The sequence below is a fragment of the Dendrobates tinctorius genome, unplaced genomic scaffold (assembly GCF_039654945.1).
Source record: "Dendrobates tinctorius isolate UK_male_01 unplaced genomic scaffold, ASM3965494v1 ptg000120l, whole genome shotgun sequence".
NCBI lineage: Eukaryota > Metazoa > Chordata > Amphibia > Anura > Dendrobatidae > Dendrobates > Dendrobates tinctorius.
Genome location: NW_027361788.1, coordinates 12219706 through 12239505, shown reverse-complemented (window position 1 = coordinate 12239505; position 19800 = coordinate 12219706). Strand labels below are relative to the sequence as shown.

Sequence of the window (19800 nt, the reverse complement as noted above, 5' to 3'; positions counted from 1 at the left end):
CGATCGGGCTCACGCTTCTTTAATTATAAGAAGTATTTTTCAGTGGTCCTGATGGCGGTGGCTGATGCACATTACAAATTTGTTGCCATCGACGTTGGTGCCTATGGTAGTACTGGGGACTCTCGGGTTTTGCGATCATCTCAGATCGGACTGCAAATTCTTCAACATGGCGGAACGCTTCCAGCCCCAAGACCTTTGCCGGGTTCCACAATTCCAGTGCCCTTTGTGATGGTATCGGATGAGGCCTTTCCCTTAAAGACCAACCTGATGCGACCATACCCACGAAGGACACTGGATGACCGGCGGAGGATTTTTAATTATCGGCTGAGCCGTGCACGAAGATATGTGGAATGCGCCTTTGGGATCATGTGTAGTCAGTGGCGTATCTTTCACACAGCCATCCAGTTAGAGACTGACACTGTTGACACTGTAATTAAGGCGTGCTGTGTACTCCACAACTACCTTCAAGAATACAGAACAGAGGTAGATGAGGAGTCACAGGTGTCTGAATTAGTTGCAGTCGAAACCTCGGGTCATGGAAGGCTTTCTAACTCGGGGGTGCGTGTGCGAGAAACCTTCACAGACTACTTCATGAGTCCTGAAGGTGCCGTGCACTGGCAATACTCCAGTGCCGGTGTTGATCAGCCTGTACATGAGAAAAGAAATGATGATTGATCCCAAGCAACCGAGTTCTATGTTGATCAAAAATTTTTGCCAAAATGTTAAAAATTAATAAAATTTTCGGTTGTTAAACAGTAATCTTGCCTCTGTGAAAATCGATTCTTTACACACCACCATTTTCCACTACACTCAATTTTCAGAACATATATACTATAATTGCTTTTAATTTAAACATATAGCCCATGGTGCGTTACTTTACAAGGGGTAACATACCAAATATCACTACAGTACACAAAGGAGGCAGTAGTTTGGGGTGTCACAGCAGTACGGTGGTTGGTTGAGCTGTTAGCTCCAATAGTAGTGAGGATGCAGCGTGTTGTGAGTAGAGTTTATGTCCACAGCTGATTTTGTTGAAGTCTGCGTTGTCCGTTGTGGGTGTATGAATGACTAACCAAAAATTTCAACTGTTTTTGTGGTATAATTAAAAAACAAAGTATGTCACGTTGGGCAATCTAGTAGAGGAGAGGACTCATCTAAATGCAAGTGTTTATTGCTTCATTACAGTGAGTAGTCTTTTGCACTGAAAATATATTTACACACACACACAGAGTCTTGAAACCATTATTTTTTATATAAACAGTAACAAACTTGTATAAACCACAAGTAAAAAAACAGTATGAAACATACTACAACATAACGACAAACATTGTCGGAATAATGTAACCCTGTCAACAGGACAGGCAAGGTGTCTGGTGGCTACGGAGGTTTTTGGACCCGACTAATTACTTATTGATTAACCAAGCATCAAAATTGTTGGTAGTCTGGATCGTAGCTATACGAGGGGTATAGATTTTGAGACAACACCTGACTCATTGGAGAGTTTCCATGTTGTCCAATAGTTTGTGATGGATTTGGGCGGCCATAAACCAATGAATCTGGATGTTCCGGACGAAAGGATGGCGCGGGTCCAAACCGCTGCGATGCATCTGCTGCTGGTGGTGGTGGTGGCACACTGCGGGGATTACAAAGGTTCATAATCCCAGTGATTATGTCATTGGAAGGTGTTGGAATTGATGCTGTGTCAACAGACATAATAAGTACATGTACAGCTGACATTATTAAATTCTGACGGTCCCGTGTCATGGACCTCAGGCGGCTGGCTATGTTTACCCCAAAAGTGTCTAGTTCATCTTGATGTCTGACATTATCTATAAGACTGAGTGTTCTGCTAGTGAGTTGTTGAATTGCACTAGCGGAATTCTCAGTTGTTGTCCCTTTTTTTTGTGCTACCCTTGTCGATGACACGGGACCGCCAGAACCTGCCCGTATCCAAGTGCGCCTTGACACACCACCACCTGGGGTACTGCTAGCGGCAGATGCAGTAGCGTTAACAGTGGAGCCAGACGCCTCCTCCACGACAGAGGACACACTGGTGTCCAAACAGGAACCACAACCAGAAGGTTCGGATGCTGTGGAGGAAATGGCTGAAGAGGGCCTGTCATTCGGAGGACCTGGAGAGGAAGACATGTCCAGGACCTCCTCGGCCTGACCCTGTTCCGAGCTGTTCTGTTCAGTGTCCATTGACGTCCCGGGACTGATATTTCCATCCGTTCTGTAGAAGGAAGAACAACTAAATTATTATACACCAAAAAACAAGAGTCAAACTTTATAACTGAGCAGAAATATAAATAAATAATGGATACACTCGGGAATGACATGCGATTTTAGGGTCTTTTTTGGAGCATCAAGTATACCTCACGGAATATAAACAAGTGATCAAAGATGGGTAGCAGCATATGGGGACATAGTCTATGGCCTAGCATATTTGGGAAGAATCTATGGAGCATTTTGGAGCCAAAACAAGGATCATTATATCTTTACCATCTTATGTGGCCATTTTGTACCTTTGTGCTACTTTTTTTTTTTTTTTTTTTTACGTTTTCATTTGTCTATTTTCAACAGAGTCTCAACTTCCGCTTACCAAAAATCAATGTTCCCCCATTGTTTTGTCAAAGAGACACACCGCACTACGACAACAACTACAAATGTCCAGTCATCATCTAGAGCCACCGTATATCCATTGTTTTGACAACAGCCATATATAACCCCAGTTATCAAAGCGCAATGTACCTCCGCAAATTCCTGCTGGTTAAAACAAACTGCAGCAGATCTGCAAATGGAACCTTCTTTCTAGGAGGTGAACTTCCGCTTGGTGTTTTCATAGACTTTACCAGCCTGTCTGTTATGGAGCGCCAACGATTTTTAACATCATCCACTGCAATGAAATCAAATAAAAACATTACTTTAATTTCAAAAATTACAGGCCAACTTAGTACTCATAATACAAACTTACTAATCTGTTTTTTCCCAGCTCTTGGAAGGTCAGGCCACTGCGGATATATTTCCGTCACTATTGCTGGCCAAGCATCCCTTTTATTGTATGTTCCTTTGTATGCCTCGCTGGCGCGGTCCCACACTTCAGGATGTTTCTCTATCTGGAAAGTGAAAATTCCGTGTTAATACGTGTTATTTCAAAGTAATGTGAAATACAAAAGTCCGTTTTATCTCTATAATTTGGTCAACACATGTAGAGATATATAGCCACACTAAAACACACCTAGGCCTAACACAATGCCAAACCCCACACTCTCTGTATGACACCTGTGTAACAAAAGATACGGCAAGGATGGCCTTATACGCTTTCCCTAACACCACACCAATTCTCCATGGCTAAGGCGAGTTTCACAGTAGCGCCTTTGAGTTTTTATTATAGACGCATGAGTTAATACTATTCTATAACCATGTTCAGGCATGATACTAAAAAAGCTGACGTGCGCATGGCAATCCACGCTACAGCGTGTCCTTGCCACACAAATGACCTTTTTTTTTAAAAAAAAACACAGGTGAGGCGGAGGAAAAATAATACCGTTTACGTACGCTGTGCCATGGCGTACTGTTCAAAAACCAAAATTTAAAAAAAAAGGTACGTGCACAACACCATGCTGAAAAAAATTAAACATAGGGATGCAGAACGCATGCGCATGGACGCGCACGAAATGCAACCCTAGAAACAATATATTTTTTTATTTAACACCGAATCCAATGCCTGACCCTTGATTTTAAAATATATACACAAAATTAAAAATATGGTTGACATGAAGTCATCAATGTTATGTTGTTTATTAATGGTGTTAAATATGTTTTTTTCTAATTTAGGGGTTCAATTTCGGTGTATAATCTAGAAAAAATTTGGCGTGGGCTCCCGCGCAATTTTAGACACCAGAGAGGGAAAAGCAGGTGAGTGACGGCAGATTTAAATAGCCTAAGAAGGGACCATTTTTTTGGCCCCCCCGGCTACAAAAATCTGCCGACAGACACCCCATAAAGGGCACATCTGTAAGATGCGCCTTTTATGGCACTTAACCCTCTCTCTTCCCACAGCCAGAGGCATATGGGGTAATAAGGGGTTAATGTCACATTGCAATTGGAATGTGACATTAAGCCGGGTTAATAACAGATGGGCGTCAATCAGACGCCGATCCATTATTAACCATATATTAATGAAGGGTTAAAAAAATTAACACAAACAATATTTTTAAAAATTTTTATTGAAAATAAGACAACTTGTTTTTGACCATTTTTTATTTCTCGCCCAATCCATCCATTGAAGAAAGAGAAAAAAAAAAAAAAAACATTCATTGCTGACCTGAGATCAGCCCAGGAGTGTGAGAAATTTTCCCACGGTCCTGAGTTCATCTCAGGACAGCATGGTAGTCTGCGCATGCGCAGACCGGACCGCCCGAGTTCACCCGAGCAGCGCGAGCTGACTTCGGGTGAAGTCGGTAAACAATGAGCCGGGGCGCTTTACGGCCCCGCTCATTGTAGCGGCGTCGGGAGTTTAGAGCGGCCACATGTTATGTGGCTGCTCTAAACTTTAGATCTTCGTGGGACACTCGTTTTTATGGGATGCTGCGGAGGGTAGGTATTTTTGTGGTTTGTTTTTTTACATTTTTATTTAGGTTGAGCATGGTCTTCGGGGAATTAGCAGAATAGGTGAGTAGGGGTTTTTTATTTTTATTTTTTTTTTAGGTGGCGACGTCGGGGACAGGTAATTATAATTTTTTTCCACAGGTAAACACTGGCCACCAATGAAAAAAAATTATTTGACACTTTAAAAAAAAAAATAAATAAAGGATGATGGGGGAAAAAATGATAAATAAATATATATATGGGGGGAGGCAGGAATTAAAAAGGCGCATTAATGGAGGCCCTAAAATTAAATATTGGCGGGGGACAGGGAAAATAAAAAAATATTCACAGCAGGAACGGCGCAATGGGAAATACTGCTCCCATTGCGCTGAGCCTGCTGGCACTACTGTATGGGAACACACATAGGCCGATGGGACTAGTAGTCCTATCGGCCTATGGCAGATAGCAGGCCCAGCAGCGGTCACAGACGCCCCATACACCACATCCACGCCATATACACCAAACACTGACACATACACAGACACCACGCACACACACTCACCACGCTAATCATGAAGGGGACATTCAGCTCCATCCGGTCGTACCACTCCATGCCTGCAGCGCCAGCCATGATACAGGAAGAAGGAAAGGATTATGGGATTTCCTTCTTCCTGTATGGGATGGTCCTTGCATGGCATGATGGGATGGGCTAGATGACATTTCCTGGCCGCATGCGGTATTTACCGCGAAAAAGATGCTATTTTTATTTAAAAATGCGGTTTATATGCGATCCCATACAACCCTATGGGGCCGGGATCGTCGCGGATCCGCAAAATTAATGAGCATGCTGCGTTTTTTTCCGCGATGCGATTCCGCCGCGGAAAAAAACGCAGCATTAGCACAACAGAGCGGAATCCCATAGGATTGCATGGCATGCTTATTTTTTGCGATTTCGCGGCAGAAACGTGCGGTAAATACCGCCGCGGAAACGCGAAAAAAACTGATCGTGTGAACGCAGCCTAAACCCTAACAACAGACGTATCAAAGGGTAGGGGTTTCATAATGAGTCAGACACCAGATACATGCATCCATCATCATACACACCAAACTATTTGAGTCTATCTTAGCGCATGGCCGAGCGGCCATGCGAACCTTTTATAGCCGCAGGCGTCCATGATCCTCCTTGCTTCTCGGATGGGCCAATCCGAACACGAGCAGGACCTGAGCACATGACCTTTGATCTCCAATGGGAGATCACTCCACAGGCATGCTCAGTGGCCCGACATTAGGACTTAGGCCCTGGAGGATCTTGCTGCTGAGCAGCATGCATTGCCAAAGCTGAACCAGGGGTGGCAGCAGCAAGCAAACCCACGGAGCTGGTCTGGACAGAGCGCCGGGACCGACGAGTTTGCTGAGCAAGCTCCTCTGCGGCTGGGGAGGAATGGGAGACCGTCAGAGGCAAGGCTCGGGATTCCCGCTGTGCAGCGCTGGAAATCCGACGCCTAACACTACTTCTCCCATATCGATGTTCTCCCTCACAGGTCATTCCCTGTTGTGAACTCATTTTCTGGTCTACCAGTTGTGAGTTCTCCTTCCGGGCTCCCTCTGGTGGTAACAGGAGGTAGTGAGGTTGATTAAATTAGTAGAGATCTGCCACCTGATGATGATGAGGATAACGATTGGATCTCTGGAATCTCAGACTGGAATTAATACAGCCGACGCCCTATTCTCGTGCTGGTGATTCCTTCTGGCTTTTCAGGTCTTGGTTTTCAGCTCTGTTCCAATCATCTCAAGATAAGTGTTTCTGCTAATGTTCACACTTGATTTTGTTGGTCTATTCAGTTTTTTGTGTGGTCAGCCAGCCCCGGCTGGGGCTGTGCTAAATTTCCACTCTTATTTATCTGTATTTGCCAATTTCCTTTTTGTCCCTTATTAGATTGGCCTCCTTTTTGCTCTGTTTCAGAATATTTCAGAGTGCTGATATAGTGAGAGAAGTCTAGTGACTTCAGGGTTTTCTGTGACTTAGCTTGTTTAGTTTTCCTCCTCGGTGACCCATTCATAACAATTCCCCTTTGACTATTGGGCCTGTAAACTGGACACCTGGCCTGAATTGGCACAATATGCTTTACAGGAGCTCGCTTGCCCTGCTGCTAATGTGCTTTCTGAAAGAGTCTTCAGTGCTGCTGGATCAATCCTGACAGAAAAAAGAACCCGGCTGTTGACCCAAAATGTTGATCTAGCCTTCATTAAAATGAACCATGCATGGGTTTCAAAGGATTTTGTCCCACCTTCCCCTGATGACACATAGGTTGCCAGAAATTTGGCTCGCTTTTGTCCTCCTCTTCCTCGGACTTGTCAAATTCCTCCATTTGCAGCTGCTGAATGTACAGCCTACACATCAACGTATGTCATTTTTGAAACCTCCCTAACTGGGCTGCCCCCCAAGGGCTGGGGTCACCACCTGGCGCACCCGGGCAAGTGCCGTTGCTCTGAACAGGTGGGTGGGCCCACTCTTGGCCAATGGCACTGGCACAGGGTCCCTCATAGTACAATACAGTGTCTCTGACAGTGAGGGAGCCCACTCGCTATCAGACACACCAGCGTACTATGAGGGGCCCTGTGCCAGTACCATTGCCCACGAGTGTGCCCCCCCTGCTTGGTCATGGCCACAGCACTTGCAAGTTGCAATTCTTACCTCTCCCTGCTCCACCGCTGTGTAGTCTGGGCAGTTAAATCCTTCACAGGGATGGCCACTACAAATTTGGTGAACTGATCGATGATGGTTAAGATGTAGCTATGTCCTGTCCTGCTGGCCTCTACCTTCAGATGATCAATGGCTACCATTTGTAATGGACGTCAACTCACAATTGAATGCAGTGGTGCTTTATGATCAGTTTTCCCAGTCACAGATGTGTGACATTCCTGCCACCATTTTTCAATGTCTCACCTCATGCCAAATCAATAGAATCGCCTACAGCCTCTGGCTTCTGTCTTTTGCACTCCAAAGTGATCAGACACATCATGATAGGGAGTGAGGACCATGTCTACATCTCTCCCTGTGTTCACAATTTGATGGAGACGAGTAACGGTGATGGGATCCACGCTACTGCGATACAGCAATCCTTTCTTCACAAATAACCGTTTTCGCTGTCTCCACAGACAAAGTATTTGAGGATCAGCATCGCCTCTGCGAAATCTACCGGGAGGTTTTCCCGTTATCAGTAATTCCCAAATTTCTTCAAACACTCGACTTTCCGTCTGTACTTGTATCCATCTAGTTTCCAGTAGCAGAAAGTCTGGACTGGCTTGCTGAGACTGAAATATATACGAAGATTTAAAAGTACCCCAGCAATGTATACTGGTGTACGCTTTGAATACATTTCCCTTTTTCTACTTTTTATATTCTGATGTAATCCATACTGAGCCTGTGAGTGTCTGTGTCTGACTCTGGAAATATAGATGGAAATTTACAATTACCCCTAGACTGGATACACCAGGTATCTGCTGATACAGTACCTTTGTTCTAAATTTTTTATTACCTTATAATCCATACTGAGCGAGCGTGTGTGGTTTCCTCCTTCTATATATACAGAGATAAAAATTTTACCCTATACTATATACAGCTTCTGTCTTGTTATACAGTACCTTTGTTTGACATTTAGTATTACTGTCAAATCCATACTGAGTTAGCGTCTGAGGGTGACTACGGGAATATCTATACGGAGATTTAAAGTGTACCCTATAATATATATATACTTGCTATCTTGTTATCCAGTACCTTTTTTTTCAACATTTTGTATTATGGTCAAATCCAGACTGAGTGAGCGTTTGAGGGTGACTCCAGAAATATATACCGAGATTTCACATTTGCCCGACACTGTATACAGCTCTACGCTTCTGATACAGTACCCTTTTTTGCTATTTTGATTCTGGTGTAATCCATAGTGAGCCTGTGAACGTCTGTTTGTTACTCCGGAAATATAGTTGGAGATTTAAGATTACACCAACACTGTATACAGCTGTATGCTTGTGATACATTACCTATTTACTGCTTTTTATATTCTTTTCTAATCCATACTGGGCCTGAGAGTGTTTGTGTCCTGAAATATATACAGAGATTCAGAATGTTTAAACTATACTGTATATACCTTGTATCTGGTGATACTGTACCCTTTTTCAACTTTTTATATTATTGTGTAATCCATACTGAGCCTGTGAGCGTCTGTGTATGACTCATGAAATATATACAGAGATTTACAATTATCCCTTGACTGTATAGAGCTGTACGCTTCTGATACAGTACCATATATCTGCAGGTATTTTGGGTACATTTTCACAAAAATTAGTAAGTATGGTGGAAGAGGCCGCTGACGTGGCCGTGGGGGGCCAGCTGGTACTGATGGTGGTGGTGGTGCATCTGCTCATAGTGCCAAAAGCACAATAGCAGCTAAGGCAGGAGGTGTTGAGCCTGCGTCATGGTCTGGCTCCGGAAGGCCTGTAAGGCTCCCTTTTCTGGGAGTAGGTAAACTGCTTTTAAAGCCGGAGCATCAGGAACTGGTTTTGCCTTACATTGCTGAAACAGCCTCCAGCTCTATTGCATCCTTTTCTGAAGTTTCAAAAAATGCAAGCACTGAGTCGTCAGTGCAGGCTTCTGGTCAGGAGCAACCCCTTTCCTTGGGTCCTTCACCCACACCAAAAGTGAAGGATGCGGCAGCCCACACTTCAGATTACTCCATGGAGCTCTTTTCACATACCATGCCTGGGTTCATTCTAAATGGGGCAGATTATATATGGAGCATTATTTGGGCCCATATGACACTGGAGAATCATCCATGGGGCCCATCATATACTGGAGCATTCTAAATGGCGCAGATCAGACATTGGAGCAGCGTCTATGGGGCCCATCATACACTGGAGCATTAGAAATGGGGCCCATTATATATGGAGCATTATTTGGGCCCATAACACAATGAAGCATCATCCATGGGGCCCATCATATATTGGAGCATTCTAAATGGGTCAGATTATATATGGAGCATTATTTGGGCCCAGCATACACTGGAGCATCATCCATGAGGCCCATCATATACTGGAGCATTCCAAATGGGGGACATCAGACACTGGAGCAGCATTTATGGGGCCCATTATACACTGGAGCATTAGAAATGGGGCCCATTATATATGGAGCATTATTTGGGCCCATAACACACTGGAGCATCATCCATGGAGACCATCATATACTGTAGCATTATGTGGAGCTCATCATATACTGTATGGAACATTATATGGGACCAATGATTCTGTATGAAGAAATATATGGGGCTCATTATTCTAGACGGACTTACCATGTGGTGGCCTAATACTGTATGGAGTAATTTACTGTCCCTTTTTTGAGCTATTGTAGAATGTAAAATACCTACCAGTCATGTCATGTAAGAAGTGAAGTATTTTTCATTGTACTATACCTATATTTCTGTGCCGTATCGGAGCATCATGAATTGTGGTATGTATTAAAGGGGCGCATTGACACTCTTTGGCCCGGGGCACACGAAAACTTGGAGCCAGCCCTACCCCCCCACAACTTTAGCCAAATAACCCCCAGTTTTCAATGCGTAACTATTATTATAAAGTAAATTAAGGTTGACAATCTTAAGTGATAAGAATTGATGTTGGCATTGAAATGGGCACTGTAGGTGTGCTTACTGTCCTCCATTCCATGTCGACTTTGCTTCCCCATTGACTTGCATTGGGCTTCGTGTTTCAGTCGGACCCCCGACTTTTCACTATAGTCGGCCGATTTCGTTCGACTCGACTTTTGAGAAAGTCGGGTTTCATGAAACTCGATTCGACCCTAAAAAAGGTAAAGTCGCTCATCTCTAGACAGCACAAATCTTTTTTTTTGTTAAATAACATATCTTTATTTAGGTTACAAAAACGCATACAATCCACATGAAAAAAATGCATGAAAATCTGCATAAAAAATGCACAGATTTTTATCTCCGTTTTCTGCCAAGAGGTGCAGATTCTCTGCAGAAAATTCCACAGACCAGTCTGCAACGTGTGCATATACCTTACAAGTGTGCGGTGCATGCGCTTTGATAATTCAGAAGCCTACAGTCATCTAGAGTGATTGCAGACTTAAATCTGAAACCTGGGCAAGCCCTTCAACTATAAAATGAAGTCCTGCAGCTAATCCTAACAGCGTGTAATATACTCACTGTCAGGATTCAGTTCTGCTTGCTGGTTCCAGCAGTTATCACAAGGCCACTTCACTCATAAGCGATTTTCATACTTATGGTCACATGACAACTAGCTTCTCTCAGTTTTTCATTGAACATTGAGAGAATTAGGAAGAGCCGCTCGTCGGCACGTGACTGTAAGTGTGCAAATCGCATATAAATTAGGACTACTCCAGCCACTCTGGAAGGGGGCTAACTGAATTTTTGCTCCGGTTGCCGGAAAACCTAGGTACACCTCTGCCTTACTAATAAAGGTAACGTTAACATGCAGTTCTCTAAGAAATGTCACCAAAGCATCCAAATATGTTTCTAAAACTATAGAAGTAACCATTTCTTACAAGGATTTTCTAAGAGAAGGCATTCACTAGAAATACAGTGTACTTTACAGTGGTACTTTTAAGGTATGTGCACACATTGCAAATGTGGTGCGGTTTTGTCTTGTTTTTTCTGCGTGGATTTGTGACAAAACCTGAAGCAAAACATGATGGCAGTAAAGTGACTGAGAAACCTGAAGTGTCATGTGTCTCACCCAGAGCGGGGTACTCAGGTCGCCGGGCAGCGATGGATTCATGGTCATGGGGTTGGCAGCCGTGCCTTGTGTCTGTGCTCTGGGGACAGTGAAATGGGGGTTAAAAAATAAAAGAAAAATAAAAGAAATTTGAAAAAGAGTATGTGACGCCAGTTGGAGTGTTCGACTGTAGGATGCCGGCACTGCAGATGATCCCTGGGCGGTAGATGGTGATGGCAGTGCAGGTGTTTAACCCCCTCCAACTAGGGCTGACCCCCCAGAGATAGTGATGAAGTAGATGGCATGGAGTAACAAGGCAGGAGACAAGGAATGCCACTTTATCATTTACTGAAGTCCAGATGCAGTTCAGAGGACAAATACAACTCTCACCAGATTTACAGTCTGCTCTGCATGATGGGAGTTATCCTTCTCTCTGCTGAAACTTGGTGTAAACTTCCTGCTGTTCTAATCCCTTCAGGGACCAAGGTTTCCTAGAGTCTGAAACTTTCAGTACAGCCACTTACTCACTGTGTTTTCTCCTCTTGGCAACTTGCAGCTTGAATCCAGTGTGAAGCACAAGTTTCTCCTTGCTCAATTCCTCACTGATTCTTTTGTTGCTGTAGTTCACCTGAGAGAAGAAACTTCACAGTTGGTTGTATAAACTCACACAATCTCTCAGCTTACCATCTCACTCTAGAAGCATAGATGGCCAAGGGGCTGAAACCCTGATTTTCCTCAGCATTGTTCCAGGGGAGAGCACATGTCACTGCTCACTGAACAATCTCCATTTTCTCCTCACCGTCTTCTCCACAGAACAACAACTCACTAAACTCCTCCCCTCCCAGTTAGGGTATGTCTCCAAAGCTCTAAGCTTCAGGGAAGCAAGGGAGTGAGGTAAAATTGTGTGTTTGCAGTTGTCTCCAGCAGAGAAAGCATAACTCCCATCATTTACAAAACACATACAACAGAGTACATATTTGACCATTTTGTGGCGGCAAAGACACAGGGCGCCACACATGCACACGTTGATTATTTTGACTTGTAGATTAGGTGCAGAAAATAGTCTGCGGTATGTCGATTCTCTGTGCGTTTTTGGCCCGGTGTTTTTCACCATTGACTTCATTCAAATCAATCAAAAACGTACCCAAAACACGGAAAATAGAATTAGCGTTACCGATAATTTAGTTTCTAATAACCTACCATGACAGCACATAGGAAGATGTCATCTCATCCTAATAGGGAAAGGAAATATGAAAGAGGTCAAATAGCACCTCCCACCTCCTTACCCCAGTGTTATTATAAAGGACCACAATAGTATGAATGCTTTAACATATTTATTACTACTAGATCCAATAATTGAGTAAAAGGGTGGGAATTACATGTGCTGTCATGGTAGATTATTAGAAACCGAATTAAAAGTAAGTCTAATTCTATTTTCTCTATTAACCCCCCACGACAGGACACAGGAGGAATACCAAAGACTAATGTATATAGAGGGACAACCGCCTGGAGAATCTTTCTCCCAAACTATAGATCTTTGACGGATGTTAAATCAAGTCTATAATGTCTGATGAAGGTGTGGACAGATGACCAGGTAGCGGCTTTGCATATCTGTTCGAAAGAGGCGCTTGCTTTTTCTGCCCATGAAGCTGCTACTGCTTTGGTAGAATGAGCTGTGAACTTCTGTGGAGGTGTGAAATCTTGAACTTGAAAAGCTTCAAATATTGCTCTCTTTATCCTATTTGTCACCGTAGTCTTGGATGTTTTCTTTCCCCTATTCTGGCCATAGGGTTTAATAAAGAGGTTTTTATCTTTCCTCCACTCTTTGGTTATGTGGAGATAATGTAGGACCACTCTCCTTACATCAAGAGAATGAAACTCCTCTTCTTTTTTTGGGTTCTGGCAGAAGGAAGGTATTACTATATCCTGATTTCTATGAAAGTCTGTAACCACTTTTGGCAAAAATTAAGGATCAAGTCGAAACACCAGCTGGTCTTCTAATATTCTCAGGAAGAGCCTGTAACTCCCCCACTCGCCTGGCCGTTGTGATTGCCACCAGGAACGCCATCTTCCAGGCCAGCTTATCCAACATTATCGATGGTAGGGGCTCAAATGGTGGTAGCGTTAATCCTTTAAGGATGATATTGAGGTCCCAGGTGGGGACCAGACTGACCAATCCAGGACAAAGCCGTGTAGATGCTGTCATGAACCATCTCACCCACCAATGTTCCGCAAGGGTCTGGTCAAAGTATAAGCTCAATGCTGCCACTTGTACATTAAGAGTACTGAGTCTGAGTACTTTTTCTAAGCCATCTTGCAGAAAACCTAGGATCTGGGCGATATTGGCCTGTTGGGGATCTGGCCGATCCGGGTCACACCATGACACAATCGTCTTCCAGGTCTTTTGGCATATGGCATTTGTCACCAGCTTCCCACTGTTCTGTATTGTGTTGATGACTCTCTCAGAGAAACCCTTGACCCTCAGAATCGAGAACCCAGAAGCCAAACCACTAGATGCAAGTTCTCTTTGTCTGGGTGATAGACCAGCCCCTGGTACAGGAGATCCTCGATTGATGGAAGGATTAGAGCCCCGTCTACACACAGGCTAGTTATGGTACCTTGCCAGCTTCTCTTCGGCCAGGGGAGTGCCACTAGAATTACTCTGGTCTGTTAGCATCTTGTCTTCTGTAGAGTCCTTGGTAAGACCAGGATTGGAGGAAAGGTGTAAGCCTGACTGAATTGCCACTGGTGAGCGAAGAAGTCTAGTAAGGAGTAAACAGGGCTTTGCAATGACAAAAGACAATTTACAGGAGTGATATTCTTTAGCTGGGCCGTCAAATAGCACGGTGCTCCAACTATCACAGAACAATATATTTTCCAACAGGAAAGACAACACAGTAAAACACAGTATGATGCTACTCTAACAATGGCCTAGCTGGCCTCTGCTACGCAGGCCACATAGCTGCCGTCCTGTCTATTGCAGCCTATCCTAGGCCCTAACATGTCCACATACGGGGTTAAACTCACAGTAATGTTGGGGACTAGTCCAGTCCCGGGGGCCCCCTGCAGTCCTATACGATGGTGCGCACGTCTCTCCGGAAGCTCTGTGAAACGTGATATTCTCTTTACTTGACAGTCCTGGAGATGCTCCTGGAAACTGTAGATTCCTTTCTTGTTATTCTTCGTGACTCCTCACAGTAACACAGGACAGTCACCTTTATTATCCTCAGAAGAGTCTACACAATCTCACAAGTTCAGTCAGTCTCAAGCTATGCGTCTTCTTCTCACAGTTGCAGGCACACCAGCCCCTGCAGCGTCTTCAGCTCAGAATCTGCATACAGGAGCCAAAACCCCTCCCCTCACCAGTCTTTGCAGAACAACACACACAGTCTTTTGCAGGGGAGACAGAATGTACCATCACACCAGCCAAGGGGGGTGCTGTCTCTTAAAGTGGCAGTGTATCTCTTACTGTCCATAGCAACATCACCCCTTACATGCCTCCCTATTTAAAGATGGTTATCCTCGGCCATCACAGTAACAAGATTGCAGTGTGATGAAGAAACTTGCAATGCGAAACAGCACCTATAGGGGAGGCAACACAAGTTGTAAAACAGACAGAGAACACTGTTCTACATATCAGACTGGTGGAACCCCTGCAGTAGACCTCTGGGATGTCCGGAAGTCTTGACTATCTTCCAGAGGAACACTTGCTGCAGGAGTCGTAGTAGGCTCTTTTCAGGATTCGTTGTCACGTGTGGTAGTGGTACATCCAAAAGATTACCTTCTCTGTCCACCTGAGGACCCCCACGGTGTCAGGGCAGGTCCACCATTCTGCATTTATTTCACTAGCAGGCAAAACAGGTTCAGGAAGGGGAGCAGCGCCTTCAGGCAGCAATGGTACAGAACGGGCTTCAGATCAGCATGGCCGTAGCATATTTCTGTGGCGTACCCTAGGGGTGGACGCCCCACTTTCAACCTGCACCTTGAAGACCGGGCCGTCAGCATACACTCGCTGGTGTATCCTGTAAGACTGTACTTCCCATCTCTCGCTTAGTTTACCCTTGGGGCATTTCTCTCTGACTAATACGCGATCCCCGGGCTGGAGCGGTATCTTTTGAATCGGTTTACGGCCCGTATATTCTTTTTCCTGCAGCTGCCGTATCATTTGCAATCATTGCCGATGTTCTTTCACCCATGAAGTGACATTTCGCTCTATCAGTTCCTCTGGCTGGTTCAACTTCCACTCAATGATCTCTCGTCCAGCTCTTCCAAACAGCAACAGATATGGGGTGTAACCCGTGGTGGAGAGGACCCAATTGTTGTAGGTCTAGACCAACTCTGGCAGGAAGTCTGGTCAGCATGCCTTCTTATCCTCCTCCAATGTCCTCAGCATTTGAAGTAAGGTACGGTTGAAGCGTTCACATGCTCCATTGCCTTGAGGATGGTAAGGGATGGTCCGGGACCGCTCGATGCCATACAAATGATACAGTTCTTCCATCACCTTGCCTTAGAAATATGCACCTTGGTCAGAGTGGATGCGCTTTGGGCTCCTATACTCTCAGATGAAGTCTTGACAGATGGCGCGCGCCGCTGACTCTGTAGTCTGATCTCTAGTCGGGGTGACTACTGTGAATTTGGAGAAAAGGTCGGTCATTGCCAAACAGTACTGTAGCCCCCGGGCTGAGTGTCCCATGAGAAGATAGCTGATCATCAAGACTTCTAGCGGTTCCTTAGGTTGTATGGTTTGGATGGGTGCCCTCTGTTCAGTACTCTTAATGAGGTCACATACCCGACATTTCCAGCAAACCTCCTCCACCACAGACTACAAGCGGGGACAGTACATGTACCGGTGTAACCACTGGTAGGTCTTTGTGGACCCGAAGTGGACTCTGAATTTGTGGGCTTCTTTAGCCACTTCTTGGGCTATTCCTCCTGGGAAGACCACATGCCACCTTACTTCCATATCTTACTTCCATATCTTTTGGCTGGTGTCTCTTACGATATAACACTGATTCTCGCACTTCCAGCCTATCCCACTGGTGTAAGACACTCTTCATCTATGCGTCCAAACTATCTCTTTCTTGTTTGCCTGGCTTCCTCTTCTGCATTACCCACCATTTCATCTATCTCAGCCCTTCGTCTTCGTCCTGAATATATCCCCATTCCTCATTGGTTCTCTCCAGGGATTGGGGTAGTGCGCAGGCCTCCCTACTTGACTGGACCGCAACCGCTGGGGGCCTAAACTTACAGAAATCTGGGGTTTCTTCCTCTTTGAGTTGTTCATCGAGGTCCCCCACTGGAGTTTCCACCGTCACTCGTGACAGCCCGTCAGCATTTGCATTTTCAGTAGCAGAGCGATAACGGGTGGTAAAGTCAAACTTGGCTAGGCGAGACACTCACCGTTGTTCCAAGGCCCCCAACTTAACATTCTCAAGGTGGGCAAGGGGATTATTGTCTGTTCAAACTTGAATCTTGGTTCCTGTCAGGAAGTCTGCAAACTTCTCTGTAATGGCCCATACGAAGGCCAGGAGCTCTAACCGGAAAGAACTGTAATTGTGGGGGTTTCTTTCGCTGTCTCGCAGGGACCTACTGGCATACCCGATGACTCTCTCATGTCCATCCTGTATTTGAGAAAGTACTGCACCAAGGCTACCATCTGTGTACAACAGGAACGGTTGATCGAAATCTGCGTAGGCCAAAATTGGGGCTGAAGTAAGAGCATTCTTTATAGCCTGGAAAGCCTCATCTTGTCTCTGGTCCCAAGGGATGCACTGGTTTTTCGGCACTCCGGTGGTCCCCCTCAGCAGCTCATTCAGAGGACCCGCCATCTTTGCGAAGTCTTTGACAAACCGTCAGTAGTACCCGGCGAGCCCAAGGAAGGCCTGAAGTTCCCTCACTGTTCGAGGGACTGGCCACTGGTCAGGATAGCAGCCACTTTTTCTGATGAGGGCAGAACTCCATCTTGTCACACTATGTGGCCCAGGTACTCGATCTCCCTCTTGAAGAGGTGGCACTTGTTTGGCTTCACTTTCAGGTTATGAGCCCGCAGTCTTCCGAGTACCTGTCCAAGCCGAGCAAAGTGTTCTTCGAGTGAGGCAGAAAACACAATGATGTCATCCAGGTAGATCTGGGTAGCTTCAAAATGTAAGTCTCCCACACACTTTTCCATCAGCCGTTGAAATGTGTCCGGAGCATTGGAGAGCCCGAAGGGCATCCGGTTAAACTCAAACAATCCCATAGGGAGGATGAAGGCAGTTTTTGCTTTGTCTTTCTCTGCCACAGCCATTTGCCAATATCCGCTTGCTAGGTCCAAGGTGGTGAAATACTTGGCTTTCCCCAATGCTGTCAAGGATTCCTCGATGCGGGGTAACGGGTACGAGTCTTGGAGAGTGCAGGCACTGAGTTTCCTGTAATCTACACAGAACCGGATTGTCCCATCCTTCTTCTTGACGAGCACCCCTATGGCCGCCCAAGGCCTCTGACTACGCTGCATTACTTACTCCTGAATCCAGCATTTGCCTCAGTAATGTCTTTACCTCTTGGTACATCTTGGGTGGGATTTGCCGGTATCGTTCTTGATTTGCGCGAGCATCCCCGGTCGTTATCTCGTGCGTGATGGCTTTGGTACAGTCGAAATATTCGGCATGTCGCCCAAATGCGGCCTGATTTTCCCACAGCATAGCTTCTATTGCCTGCACACGCTCAGGGCCTAGAGCCTTCACATCGACTTCCATTTGATCAAGGATGACCCGTCTATTCCACTCCGGGGATGGCGTCTCTTCGGGCCCCGCAGTGACTGCTAGGGTACACCCCGTGCCTTCTATTGGCGATAGACATCTTCTGACTGACCACTTCGCCCTTATGTAGGTACACCAGGGCCAGATCTGTCCCTTGCGGCAAGGTGACCTCCCCGGGGCCCACGTTCAAAGCTCTTATGGGGACGAGTCCTCGCTTGACTACAGCTATCGTATGAGCTATCCTGACTTCTTGGTCCACTCTTCCACCTACCACAGGCTGAACAATCACTTCCAGCCCGTCAAAATGGCGATGAGTCCCCACTGGAAGGTGTAATATACTTTCTTGCTCGGGAGGCAGGATTACAGACTCTTTCCCAGGGGCCCTGATGACCCCTACCATCTGATAAGACGGCACACTCTTTTGCGTCCCACAGATGCGGATCAGTCGCTGAAGGGCTTCTTGAGTAGGCTTGTGTGTAGCAGCCTTCTTCCAATAACTGGGTCCCTGTTTGGTAAACATTATCTGATCGAGTTCTCGTAGGATATTCATTCCCAGTACTACAGGCACATCTTCTTTGATGGGTTCAGGGACTAGCAGGATCCTTTTTTTCCCACTTCTTGCCCACAGATTCGAAAATTCATCCACACGACCCCTGTGACTGGGATCGGTTGTTGATTGGCAGCAAACAACTGGATCAATATCTCCTTCTCTAGCTTGGCAAGGGCCTGAAAATGCTGCTTGAAATACATTTCTGGCATCGTTGTCACTTGTGATCTATCAAGCAGTCCACTGGAACACCCTCAAATTCAGCACGCAGGATGAGACTCCCAGCAATCATATGTTCATTATGATGAGGTGCGGCCTCTCTCCTCGCCTCCCCCACAGAGTGCCGTGTTAGGCTACGTTCACACGTAGCGGAACTCTCGCGGAAATTACCGTGAGAATTCTGGATTCCATTCCGGGGGAAAATCGCATTTTAAATTCCCGAGATTTTCCCGCGGAAAAACTAGCATTTTGCAAGCATAATTAGCTTGCAGAATGCTAGCGTTTTCCAAGCGATCATCGCTTGGAGAACTGATTGACAGGTTGGTCACACTCGTCAAACATAGTGTTTGACGAGTGTGACCAACTTTTTACTACTGATGCTGCCTATACAGATAGATAGTAAAAGATAGGATGTAAAAAATAATAAAAAAAATAAAAAATATTGTTATTCTTACCTTCCGGCGTCCCGCGCAGCCTTCCTGACTCTCTCCACGCTCCCGGTCCCATTAATCCTTTGTGAGAATGACCGCGATGGCGTCCGTTCTCGCGGGATCGCGACGTCTCGCGGTCATTCACGATGACGTCACGAGACGTCGCGATCCCGCGAGAACGGACTCCATCGCGGTAATTCTCGCAAAGGATTACTGGGACCAGGAGCGTGGAGAGAGGTGGGAAGGCTGTGCGGGACACCGGAAGGTAAGAATAACAATATTTTTTATTTTAAATTCTATTTTTTACAGGGATATGGTGCCCAGAGCCCGGAGGACAGTCTCCTCTCCTCCGGACCGTCGGTACCATCCGCAAATGTTCTGCTTACTTTTCGCATGGTGTGCACAGCCACATGCGGAAAGTAAGCAGAACAATGCATTCCTATGGGTGCGGGATCACTGCGATTCCGCTAAATTAATGAGCATGCTGCATTTTTTACCGCGAAGCGATTCCGCCACAGAAAAAAACGCA

General features: G+C 45.5%; 1 protein-coding gene across 1 annotated transcript in view; it reads right to left on the bottom strand.

Moving 5' to 3' along the window:
- Positions 1-1231: 1231 nt before the first annotated feature.
- LOC141046798 (uncharacterized) overlaps positions 1232-19800 on the bottom strand; it is a 33258-nt gene continuing 14689 nt past the window's right edge. Inside the window, exons 4-11 of the mRNA XM_073541422.1 lie at positions 13956-14099; positions 13374-13505; positions 12482-12533; positions 11862-11965; positions 11359-11437; positions 2975-3116; positions 2752-2896; positions 1232-2233 (exon numbers count right to left, since the gene is read on the bottom strand). Coding sequence (XP_073397523.1) covers positions 1426-2233; positions 2752-2896; positions 2975-3116; positions 11359-11437; positions 11862-11965; positions 12482-12533; positions 13374-13505; positions 13956-14099 — 1606 coding nt within the window. The 3' untranslated portion in view covers positions 1232-1425. The remainder of the gene's footprint in view (positions 2234-2751; positions 2897-2974; positions 3117-11358; positions 11438-11861; positions 11966-12481; positions 12534-13373; positions 13506-13955; positions 14100-19800) is intronic.